The sequence below is a fragment of the Fundulus heteroclitus genome, chromosome 1, assembly GCF_011125445.2.
Source record: "Fundulus heteroclitus isolate FHET01 chromosome 1, MU-UCD_Fhet_4.1, whole genome shotgun sequence".
Classification (NCBI taxonomy): domain Eukaryota; kingdom Metazoa; phylum Chordata; class Actinopteri; order Cyprinodontiformes; family Fundulidae; genus Fundulus; species Fundulus heteroclitus.
Window position 1 is genome coordinate 11,868,508 of NC_046361.1, and position 13,325 is coordinate 11,881,832.

The 13,325-nt window shown below is 40.4% G+C and overlaps 1 protein-coding gene across 1 annotated transcript in view; it reads right to left on the reverse strand.

Moving 5' to 3' along the window:
* The window catches only part of bsna (bassoon presynaptic cytomatrix protein a), a gene marked incomplete in the record, with an annotated part of 181,658 nt that overhangs the window by 26,594 nt on the left and 141,739 nt on the right, over positions 1-13,325 (reverse strand). The window contains 5 exon segments of the mRNA XM_036135108.1: positions 3,134-3,226; positions 8,898-9,037; positions 10,761-10,816; positions 11,652-11,783; positions 12,644-12,737. Of these exon segments, the coding sequence (XP_035991001.1) occupies positions 10,776-10,816; positions 11,652-11,783; positions 12,644-12,737 (267 nt within the window).

Genomic DNA, 13,325 nt, shown 5'->3' on the forward strand with positions numbered 1-13,325 from the left:
GTGGGAATCTAAAGCATGAAAGCTGGATCGTGTGTGGGAGACCAGTGAGAGAGACGCAGCAGCAGCAGCTCCCAGCATCAGCAGCAGCAGCCACCTATGCAGTTATCGCTGCATGGCTGAACAGACAACACCCTCAGTGCAACACTGTGTTCACAACTGGGAAATACACCTGCAACCTCCAGGCCTGCCTTTCATCCAGCGCTGCATCAAAGGCTTCAGAAGCCGCTGTTATCAAGGCGCAGGAACGCAGTAATTCTTTCCTCTCTCTCTTAACGCGGCGCGGCATAGAAAGTGCTGTCACGTCTCATCCAAGGAGCCCGCAGAGCTGCTGCTTTGAGGATCAGTTTCCCTGAAATGTAAAAATAGCGCTGCCGCAAATTGTCGGGGTTTTGAGATGTCCACCTGTCTGTACTCACTGTATGTACGCCGATGTGTGTCTGGTTTTATAAACCCGATATTTACGTCCCCTTTAAAAGAAAAAAAAGGGAAAAAATATTTTTTTCCCCTCATCTCACATTAAATCCAACGAAAGCTTCTCTGTTTTAGCTCAGTGAGAATTACCAAAATTTGTTTTATTTGCTAAATGTCAAATAAGGATTAAGGATCTTTTATTGTTTTCTTCTATAGACGTTCTTCAGTAAACCTTTTCCTTGTATTTGTAGAATTGCCATATACAATGAAAGGATTAGGTCAGACTTTTGCCCTCTCTCTACAGTTTTCTGGTTTTTTAAACCTTCTTCTTCCTCGCGACAGAACTAAAGCAGGTCCACTCAGATGTCTTGACATGCAACTTTAATATTTCCACAATAGCGTCACATGCCATCCATTTTTTGCACCAGCATCTCCATCTGCAAAAACCCCGACACCCTCGTGCTGATCCCCCAGAATGCATTTGCAAAATGAAATCTGGCTTCTTTTTGCTTGGTTTGGCGTCATGGCTTCTTCCTCTCTGAGCGGCCTTCCAGCCTTGGTTGGTACAGGACTCCTTTCATGTGGATACTCAGTTACCAGCTTTAGTCAGCATCTTCACAAGCTTTTTTAAGTTTGTTCTGGGGTTGATACACACATTTATTTGACTGATTGAATGCTTGAAAAAAAAAACATTTATGGATATAAACATCTGGTTTCAACTCCATGTACTGATTAGGGTGTACATTTATTTTACCCCTCTAAATTATATTCAGCTAGCTCTAAAAGCTAAAAAGAAAAGAAAGAAAAGTAAAAAATATCCAGGTGAGAGGGGTTTTCCAGGTAGTAACAGGTGGCTTCCAGCTTCTTGAAGGGAAGAATGGCAAACAGCCTTTTCCCACATGAACTACACAGAGACTGTGGAATTACTCAACGTAAAACTCATTAAACTTGGGCTTTGCGTCAAGACTGCTTTCATAAAATTAGCATTAGCATGGCTGTGGATTTCTCCAGAACATTTTTCAGAATATCAAGTTTGTGTTTCTGCATTTGTTTTCTCTGATGCTTCAAAATGTCATTCGTGTGGGATTTATTCTTTCTTTAGTCTCTTGGGCTGAAATCTGATGGATCCAGGTGGATGGGAGACACTGAATTCATCCTCTCTCCTTCCCCCTCACACACAATTTGGCCCCAGAGCCTCATTTCTATGATTCCAGAGAGATTAATAACCTTTTCACAGATATTATACTTTTTTGAAGATGAGATATTTTGAATTTTGGACAGTTCCCTAGGCAAACAACTTTCCCCTTTTAGTGGCTGTTAGCAAAGTATAGTAACAGTTTTAGTTTCCTTTTTGTGTGTTGGTTAAATAACGAGCAGCATTTATATAGTAAATAAAAACATTAACGGTTGACGGCTCGCTTCTGTTGTTTCCCCTTATAATCATAATGAATTGATTCATTTTAATGGTGATGCTTAATAAATTCTAATCCTGAGGATTTTACAGAAATTCAGCTTTTATTTTTGACAGAGATCGGATAGAAATGGATAGAAAAAAGAAAAAATCTGCCAAGTAGATTATTTTTGTTAGACAGGTTTATACATCTTAATATACAGGTACAATCTCATAAAACATTTAATATTGTGTCTTGTGAACATCTGTCAAGTCAGCAGTCTCCCTCATAACAGTGAATGTCATGCTGTGTGAGAGTGGAGTAGGACCCAGGTGTATATAGCATTACAGAAGGATCTGACACAAGAGTTAGATGAAAAATGATAAGGATTTATTAACAAGGACAGGGAACGTTCAGGGGCACAAGGGGAAATGGGGTGGAACATTGCAAAGTCACAGGCACAACACGGGGGAGAGAAATGGGAGATATAGACATGTAAACGGGAAGAGTCTCAGCACAGGGAACAATGAGGAGCAGCGTGCTCATATGCTGGGGGGAGATGTGGGGGGGGGGGGGGGGGGGGGGGGGGGAATGGCAACGCAAACCGGTGAGGAGTCAGAGTATGATGAGGAAGAGCTGAGGCAGAGTGAAAGCCGGAGCTGAGGGAGGGAGACTAATAAACCTGGCTGGGGCTGGACAGAGATACACGAAACTCTAAGGGGAAAAATCTAAATGTACATGGAAGACAAGAATGAACTAAGAAAACACAAAGAAATTACCTAAACTGAATTTAATGAATGGCAAGGAAATTGTGAAAATAAAGGCACAAAAGAAACCCAAAAACACCAACACCTAAGAATAATCACAGCGTTACTTACTTACCCCGCCTGAGAGGCCATAAGGAGGCTCAGGAAACCTTTGCAGGTGTTTTAGGTTAATTAGCTAATTAGGACATTTTTCAAAGTGTTCTAATTGTGATTTTTGGGTTTTTATAGCCTATAAGCCATAATCATCAAAAATTACAAGAAATAAAAGCTTCAAATATTTCACTCCTTGTGTAATGAGTCTCTGTAAGTTTCACTTTATGTATGGGTGACAAGCAATACTTTCACGGTATTCTAATTTGTTTAGATGCACCTGTAGTTTTATGCAGCCTTATCATGCAATAAAAAAAATTAAACCAAATACAGAACTAGATCATCTATGAGATTATCACACAAGCTCTCTTCTAAAGTGAAATTGTAAGACACAATCAGGGTCACAAAGTTTGAATTTCTACAGCTTAAAATGTCATTTTAGAGATTTGTTTTGCCGAGGTAAAAGTAACTTACTGTCTGGCCTGTCAGAGAGATCAGAGTGTTCTCTCTGCCTTTGTTGCTCAGATCTGAGACACGAAGCATCCAGAGGATTTCAGTCTGTTTTGGCTGCAAAAGAGGCAGGAGTATTTCTAGTCAAAGTCTTTTTCCCTTATGTCTATAAACTCACAAGTGGGGCTTAAATTACAAAGCAGGATTAGTGTCTCACAAAGGTAACTTTAAAGGTATACTATGCAACCGGGGTTGATTTTCCAGCGAGGCTCCCCCAAGAGGGCGAAAGTAAAAGTGCACTGTCGTAAAGATGCTCAGCTGTTCTGGTTCCTCCGTCAAGACAGGCGCGGTTGTTTTGAGCTTAGCAGACAGGCGAAACGCAACGAAAAGTGGAAAAAACGGCAGTCACAAACAATGACTAACACAGTGAAGGTATGAACATCAAGCTTCTTGCAGCGCTATCTTGGCGAGGCGGCGCCGCCGCCTCGCCAAGCCGCGACCGCCGCCGCCCTCGCCAGTTTTATTATTATTATTATTATTTTTTTTTATGTTGGCGAGACGCTACCGCCACCGCCTCTCCAAGCCGCAGCCGCCGCCGCCGCCGCCGCCGCGGTAGCGTCTCGCCAACATAAAAAAAGATAATAATAATAATAATAATAATAATAATAATAATAATAATAATAATAATAAAACTCGATATGCTTGCATGTTTATTTGACCGGCTGAGCGGAGCGGAGCGGGGGGGAGACAAACTTTGCACGCTGACCGGCTGAGCGGAGCGGCGCGCATATCGAGTTAGTTTTATTTTTTTATTATTATTTTTTTGGAATGTCGGCGAGGCGGTAGCGTGAGGGAAACCCTACAATGTGTACTTACAATCGCATCAGCAGAAACGCGAGGTCCGCGTCAGCCTTGCAGCCTTCTATGTTCACCCGTGTACGACTCCTCTCTCTGTCCAGAGCCCTTTTCCTCTTTCTTGCCTGCTCCAACGTGGGCTTTTCGCTGTTTTCTCGCTGGTTCCGCCATGATAACTGCACAAATATCGCCACTGCGCTACCAACGAGCACACCTCTCCACTGCGGGCGTGTAGCAGTTCTCGCCGTAAAGCAAGACCGACTTCGTGATGCACACGAGACATCTGAGCCTGTGACTGCGGGCCGACTGCTCCTGCAATTGCAAGTGCGGTATTTCCCCCACGACCACCAGGGCTGCCGAGAAAACCTTAGTTCAACCTGAAATGACTCATTTAATCATCCAAAACGGTATGGAACATATTAATTAACTGAAAAATGTTGCATAGTATGCCTTTAAGTTTAACTTCTTTTGGAATTCAGTATCTTTGGAAAATGAAGTAAATTCACCAAACAGCTAGATATACAACTTTCTTATTTAGCATTTGATAAGAAATGATACGTATATTATGAACCTAAAGAGGATTTAAAAGGTTTGCGCAATCCTGTGGATTTTGTGATGTAAAAAAACAGAGACCACAATAAATAATTTCGGAACTTTTCCCACCTCTAATGTGACATATAAAATCTAGAGCTCCATTTAAATTGAAAACAGCACAGCTGGTGGCACTGTTGCCTTGCAGGGAGATGGTGTTGGGTTCAAATCCTGTGTTGTTCTATTTTACTTATTCAAAACAGCCCTCTCTTATAAATGAGATTTTGGATCTCAATGAGACAACCTGTATAAAAAAAGTTTAAATAAAAAAAATAATCAAGTATCACTTAAAGCAGTTGTGATTAACCACAACCAAAAAAAAAAAACTCTTCGGCTAAAAGGAAGTCATTCATTTTAGCCATTCCTATAACTAATGGGCACTCCCCCTTTTTTTTTGTTCTGTTTTTTGTTCTGTTTCTTTTTTATATGATAGGAATGTGAATTAACCCCAAACACTATTAAGAAGTGTACAAGTTAGTATATGTTAAATGTACCTATCACTGAAAAATGTTGAAAACTCATAAAAAAGAAAAAAGGGATATCCCTCCTGAAAAAGGAAAGAAAAGGGGGGAAAAAAGACTAGAGATGCTGTCAAAATAACCTCGCCTGCAAGATGAATTTTCTCGGTATGTGTGCATTCATAAACACACAGGAATCCATCTTGTACCGCTCTGACTTCAACCGTTTGAGTCTGAACCAGAAACGGTTCGGGCCAATCACGTTACAGTATTGTGGTTTAAGGCGGGACATACCGGTGCAACAATAAACAAGAGTGGCTGAGCCCACAGCCGAACAAACACAAACATGGCAGCGCAGGAGGACGCACGTAGCTGCTGCTAAAGCATCTGTTTCATCAGAATCCACGATTTCTTCTTTGAAAGAAGAACAGCAAGAAGTGCCTTGACTAGCTTACCATCTTGTGGTTTCTCATAACGCCTGCTACTTATGTTTTAATTTGATACCGTGATCGGCTGAAACCAACCTTTGGTAGGCGGGTACTAGGTGTTGCTTGGCCCAATCAGTTCAGAGAGTTCTGCTGAATGTCCCTCCTTTCCGCAAACAGGTTCGAGGGGAGCAGACCCAGATGGATAATGTGCAGAACGTAGAGATAACGCTTCACATCATAAATCTGGCTGGCCAGGTTACGGTATGAAGGCCTACAACAAAACTGAAGGAGCTGCAGGAGTTTCTGGCAAGTAGCACTCAGTGGGAAGAGTAGCTGTGTTGGAACCCAAAAGTTGTGGGTTTGATTCCAGCTCACGTCACATGTCGACGTGCCCCTGGACAAGGCTACTAACCTCAAGTTGCCTAGCTATTTGCATACTGGTGTATGGAGGTGTGTGTGGTGAGTGTAAATGGGTGAAACTGGCTCTAGTTTAACGTGCATTGAGCTGTGAGTGTGACTAGAAAAGCTCTACATGAATTCAGTGTGTTTTACATTTACAAGAACTTTCAGTATTCTTCATGCTTTTGAGCTCTGGGGCAGAGTGGCAAGACAGACGCCTTTTCTCACAAAGAACAACATCCAAGCTTGGCTAAGTTAAAAAAAAAACAGCTCAGAAGTATGTGAGAAGGTGTGTTATGGTGTGATGAAACCAAGGTTAACATTTTGGCTTTAAAAAATGTGCTTGGCACAAAACCATCACAATACAACGCCCAAAGAACAACATAGAGGTACAGGGAAGCATGGTGACGGCAACATAATATGTTTCTGGGTTTCGTCATCTGAAAGCAAAACAACTTTCAGACTCTCCGTGAGATTTGGAGCAGATTTGAAAAGAAGAGTTGGTAAATATTGCCAAGTCAAGGTGCACCAGGCTGACAGACTCCAACTCAAAATGACTAACTGCTGTGATTAAATCAACAAAAATGCTCTTAATCAATACATGTATTGAGGTTTTATGTAGAAAAACGTCTCAAATGATTAATCACTGTCACAGTTTAGCCTAAAAAAGCAGCCATTTTAACAGAAACGTGTAAACAATTTATGTCCACTAAGTGATAGTATTAAAAAAGCCATTGCATATCTCACTGAAAGAAACTGAAATGGTTTTTCCCCCAAAAATAAATCTCGCCCCACTGTAATCTATTCAATCTAAACCTAGATCCATGGGAGGCTGTCAGCTTGATCTTTCTTCTCCAACAGCTTGCCTCTGATGTTGATGCGCTTATGACTCTGCTGATTCCCTTTCAACATAATTATCTATTTGGCCGCTTTTCAGTCTGCTAAGAACATTATGAATTCTTTCATAAGTCAGTAACTTTAACTTTGGACGTTTTGCTAAAACGATGCGGCTCTAGAATCACGAATTGCTCTTTTCTTGCCCCATAACTCTTTTTTTACGTAAATTCAGAGCCGGAAATGAGAACTAACTGAGCCAACTACTTATTTCACAGATCCATTTGCCATTATTTGGTATTTGAAAGGCCACAGGACCAACAGATTTCCTGGATATGGTGAACCTGCTTTGGAACTGAAGGAGGATCTGATGGAGCAAATCAACAAAACATAAGAAGCTGTCACGATTTAGGATTTTGTTTGCTTGTTTTGGACTTTTCTTGAATCAGCCCTGTCACCTCTCAGCCACCATCCTATCCGCTCTGTCCACTCCTCAGCCAACACTCTGCTCTAGCTCAGCTCCACCTGCTGCACTAATTACAGTCAACTCTGCATGCCTTGGCAACCACTACTCATCTTCTCTTTTTTTTAAAACGTACTTTGTGTTTGGCTGATTATCGGCTTCCCCAGCATTATTCGTCACAAGAAGCTATTTGGCTGCACAATATACTGTGTGGTAGATCTGATCTTAAAATCGTTAAAGCAAAAACTAGTTTTACTTTTGTTTTTTTACCTTGTTAGACAGATGAATGTCTGTTATCAGCTATTATCGCTCTCATTATATGGCCTTAATTTGATGGTAATCTACTGCATGTCTGATGGGTCAAATTGCGCCTTCTAATAGATAAGATGGGAAAGACATCAACCGTGATCATCGAGGCTCATAACGCAAACCAGATTATGTAGGCGGCATGATGTGATTATGAGAAGAAATCTAACGTCTGAGCTGATGCTGGCAGGTGAACTGTTTCATTTGGAAACCAAATACTTAGTTGCTTAAACTAAAAGAACATGAATGGAAGCGAAGGAAATAAAAAAAGGGCTTCACCATACGATTGCAAGCTCATCTACAGGTCATATCTGTAATTATATGGACAAAATGATTCAGCCTTTTGCTGAGCTGCTAATTTTCCAGAACAGTGTAGTAAATACAATGGGGTGAAATAGTGCTTGGCCCCTAACAGATTTCTTCTGTTTTTCTTTTTTGTGTCAGTGTTAAATGTTTCAGATAATCAAACAAATTCCACTATTGACTGAAGACAACCTGAGTAATTACAAAAATCGGTTTTCAAATGATTTCATTCACTAAGTTCATTTAGCCCAAATACCAAACTACAGTGGCAAACTGAGTAAATGCATTATTGTCAAAAAAGGATACATTTTTGTGTTAATACTGTTTTTTAACCTTTATATGACAAGAGAGGGATAATAAACCTTGTTCTGCCATCATAAGCCTTAATCCTTACCCCTCCCAGCAAGCTATATACATACGGTCTTTTCCTAAGTTTACCATCATTCACTTTAACATTTATCATGCAAGCTGCAGCCTGAAGTGTCTAAGTTGCAGCTCTTTTTTTTTTTGCTAAATTCTCGAGGTATCGCACGTTTAGATCTTGGAATTAATTTGCTAAAACGTCACTTGGAAGATCGACAGCGGTCCCACATGTTTTCCTCTTGTAAATAATCGTTTCCCAGTAGAAGGACGGTTTGGAACCATAGTCTTCTGATCAATGCTTGACTGGATGCAACAAGTGATTCTCTCAGGTCATTGCTGATGTATTCGCTCCCTGGCTTTGTGCTCACCCAACTAAATGCTCCAGAGTAGAAAACTCCTGCTTCTACAACTCTGCACTCCTGTGCTAATCTGATCAAGTGCTTTTAATTAGCAGTTCCTGTCTGCGACTCTCTTACGCGTGTACTTTATTTTCAAACGCGACTCTTCAACTCGGGTACTTGTTTTTGCTGGATAAATAATAACAGTGTGGGATTTGTTGAGCATGTTGAATTGAGACTAGATGTAGATTATTTCAGAACCTCACTTTGCTAAAATACATGAAGCCCTATCTGTTTATGACTGCGAGTGTAAAAATAGCATATAACAAGTTACTAAATAATAAACAATTATTTAAAAAATGCCGGAATATCAGTCCCAAACAATTCCTGACTTAACATTTAATTTTTTTTTTTTTTAAATTTATGTGTATCGGACATTTAAGTACTCACCAATATGCTCCGCCCTCCTCTCGGTCATCATCCTCTCTCTCCTTCCTTTCTCTTTTATTAAGAAAACAAAAGCAGGGGGGTCTTCACAGGTTTTTCTGGTACCGGGCCTCATGACTTCCTCTTTGACACTTTTCATAGTCCTGCAAATACATTATTTTTATTGTTAAATTTATTGTACTCGAAAGACAGTTCTCAGGTTTTATAAGAGCGGGATAATGCAGAACCATTGCGGTTACACATGTTTACTGTGCTGAGATTTAATGCTTAAAACATTTAGAACCTGTGTCTTTTACAGCTTTAAGACTCAAATGCAACCCTTACAGTTTGAAACCCCTATCAACAAAGCTCATAAGTTGCTGCGATAGCACATAGCCTGCTGGTGGAGACGGCGAGTCTTGTCGGAACCAAGTTCTTACTGTCAGTGCGAAAGCTCTCACCCTGCACATGCAGAGCAGTCAGGACCAAAAATAAGACTGAGGGAGAGAAGCAAACACACAAAGGCACACTGCTCACAGACTGGGTAAACCACTTTCATCCCCCGCCTCTTTACTGCCAGCGAGAGTCAACCCACTGGACACTCAGCAGCTGTCCATAAAAATGTATTTTTACCGGAGAAAGCTTTTCACAGGGCTTCTTTCATCACGGACGGAAATCCGGCTGCTCTATGATGCTTTACTCTGACCACCAGAAAAACTTTTATTTTCCTTTTATTTCTATTAACAGTTTATCTCCAGTTTTTTTTTTAAAGCGTTGTGGCTAAGCAGCTCTGGAGAAACAGCACACTTGATAGTTTTCCTCCTGGTTTCTATAGAGCTCTTTTTTACAGAAACACTGTTCTCGTAGTCTCCGGTGACATATCGTTGGGTTAGTTATGCAGGAATGTGTTTTTTAGTCCTTATGTCAGACCTGACAGCAGCTTTTGCCATGGCTGATATGTTGAGACACTGGGCATGGGCATTAAGTCTGATTGGAGTGGTTTTCTTCATATATGTTAAAACTATTTCTTTCTACCTGCTTCCAAGTTTAGCTCTTTCTGCACTGCCCTTGCTTATATTGGTCCAAAAGGTTCTGTTTTAGGATTTCTACTGTTTCTGCCACATCTGCTCCCTTATCATCACTTATATGCAGATGACATTCAGTTGTACATCTCCTTTAAAACCTGAAAGTGCTTTAGAAATAAACTTACCTTTCCTTGAAATAGGTCAAAGTTACAGGTATTTCTCAGGTGTTTACTAGGACATTTCTACAAGAACATGTGCCCCAGACCAACATCATGGACTCTCTTGGTCACCTTGCAATGTACACCAAACAGCTTTGCTACATGTCAGATCTCTTGCTTTCTCGTCTTAGAAATGCTGCCACCCTGGCTCACGCCCTGAACTAGGAATTTCTATCTGTGTTTTTCTTCATTACATTTGGACTACTTGTCTCAACAAAACCTCCATTGATTTGCTGGTAGTCTAGAGCGCTTGCACGAGGCTTTCCACTAAGTCCTCAAGTCGCTCCTTGTGCTGGCTCCCCATCAGTTTCAGAGTCCCCTTTAAATCCTGCTGTTGCTTTGATAAGCACTGGCTTTTTTTTAAAGAGACAACCAAGTCTGATCTTTCCAAACACGCTCTTGTGTAGTTTCCCTGTGTTTAATGCTTATTTATATTACTCATGTTGGTATTTTACCTGTTCTTTCCTTGCATTCACCATCAAACTCTGTATTGAGCTGTTTTTTTTCATAAAATTTGGAATATCTCTAAAACAGTTGTAAAATAAACTTGCAGTACAACATAAACAATCAACTACATCCAGTTTGCTGTGAAATATTCCATTTTCCGTTAATTATTTCAGATCTGAGGAGAAAAAGATAGGTACCTTATTTGTGTCACCTTAGAACAAGGAGGTGAACTTCTTGCCAAATCCAGAGATGGCTGCAGGAAAAGCAAGCGGAAACAGGATTAATGCGTGCGTTTAAATTGACCTTTTAAAAGTACAAACACTGAGCAACATCAAAACCTTTGGATTTGAACAATCACCAACACCACTTGTGGAGCTGTGTCTGAAACCCTGTCACATTACTGTGTGTGGAGTCTGAAGATAAGCAGCGTCAAGCACATGACCCCCCCAACATGGCCCCTTTCCTCTTCTGATGCTGTACCATCAGATATCTTTGAAATAACTGACCACTTGGGGGCACTCGTAGACTGGAGCATTATTCTGTCATCCCCAGATGGTGAGAAGTTCATTGCATGAAAGAAAAGTCACAGAAAAAACGAACTTTCTGTGCCCTGATGCAGCAGCAGGCTTGACATTTTACATCCTGTGTACAATATATGCAAGAAGAAGCATCAGAAACAAAGCATATACCTTATATATGTGACTGAGGGAATGTTTCATAAAACATACTTCATTTCAATATATTTACACCCCCATCACGCACACCTTTTAAAGAAAAACAGGACAGCGGCTTAGCAACTGATTGTTACATTATGTGGTTCTGGTTACATTATCAGGGATGAGTTCTCTAGAAAAGCAAGCTGATGATTACAACTGTTTCCTTTCTTTCCAGTCGTTTGACTGATACGCCTAATTCTTCTTTTATTTAAATAAATCTGAAAAGCTCCTGAGGCTCTGTCCATCCAATTAATTACATTTCATTTAGAACGTTAACCAATAAGACAAAACTCCAGAACAACAGAGAGTGACGGTCCAAGCGTGTCCGGTTCGTACTTCGTTTTCAGTTGTCTGCTGGCTTGTTTCTCATACCTTCTCCCAGTTTACCGGCCTGCTCAGCGGCGCTTCCGGGCAGGATCTTGGAAAACATGCCTTCTCCCTCCATGCCAGGCTGACCTGCCGCTGCGCTGCCGATACCTCCGGGCCTAGGAACTGCCTTGGAGCCTACGCAGAAGAAGGACAGAGGAGGAGGGAGAGTAAAAGTAGGGACCAAGGGTAGAAGAGGATGCAAGTAGAAAGAAGTCAGTGCTGCTGAAAGTGGAAGCCATACCGTATATACTGTATGTGCAACAATGTTTGACCAGAGATAAAATTAAAACGGTCGTACATGTCGGACTGCGGGAAAACAGAGCTGCTTGCTGTAGTTCAGGGAGAAAAGGATTTTCCTTATGTTATTGTAAAAGTCGAAGCAGTTCTTATTTTACCAATATTTTTATAAAGCTATTTTCTCAGGGAAGATTCTCATTAACCTTGCTTATGTGATGTGCTTATATAAAAAAAGCAAAAACAAAACTGTAGTTAGACTTTGATATCGACACACATCTTACATATGTGTTCAATTGCAATTACTGGGCGAATTTCAAACACCTACGCATCATGGCCCCTTTTGGCCAAATTACATATTGGTACCTGAGAAGGTAACCTTGACACACTGTGAAGTATTAAATTCATATTGAAAAGTGGCAATAAAACTTAGACTCTTTGTTGTACGATTGTATGTTTTGGTCTAATAAACGCTCTGCAATTCAGCCCATCTCTTTATTCTAATAACTGTTCAGACTTGCTCACAGCTAAATTACACAAAAAGTACCTGAAGACCTTCCGGCAACATCATTGTAGTAGCTATGTAATAGCTTAACACGATCATGTAATTTTCCCGCACTATTGGATAATCCGTGTTTTTACCTCAGATTAAAAAAAAAACATCAAACAATGAAAGCGTAACGCAGACATAGTGGATAGCAGCAGGCGAGCCCTGGCAGTGATGGGGATGTGTGTAAGTGTGTGTTGTGAGTAAACATCACCTATGCCTGTAAGTGGGGGCTGGCCCGCCTTTGAGGCCATGACTGGTGCCGCTTTTGCCCCGATCGCCGTTACTGGAGGTATGTCGATCTTTGTCTGAAGAGGGAAGGATAGACAAATATAGCTATATTTAGCTCAATTTGGATATTAAAGTCTTCAAGAAAAGAAAGAAAATCTCAATAATGTGGGTGACAAACAGGAATTATAGGGATCCACTATTCATCTGTTCACTCAAACAAAACCCGAATAAAAGATTTAGACAGTTTTCAGATGATGACACAGCGATGCAGCTAATAATAATAACAAATATACACAGATAACAGATTTGGAAACAGTAGATGGCAGAGAAACACACTCGTTTATTAGGCTGTGACAGCTTACAGAAAGCTGACTGAATAGATGAATTTCTTGCCTAAAAACTGACAGTCTGAACATTTCTACTGAAGATGCTAACCAGATCTTCACCACTCTAAGGTTCATTTACATATTTAAGATACTATATGTACTATACTATATATATATATATATATATATATATATATATATATATATATATATATATATATATATATATATATATATATATATATCAAAGCTAGTAAGGGACGACAGTTTTTGAAAGACTTAAAATTACAGATGACCAATTCCAGCATTCTAACGATCATGTTTTCCTTAGTCCATTGT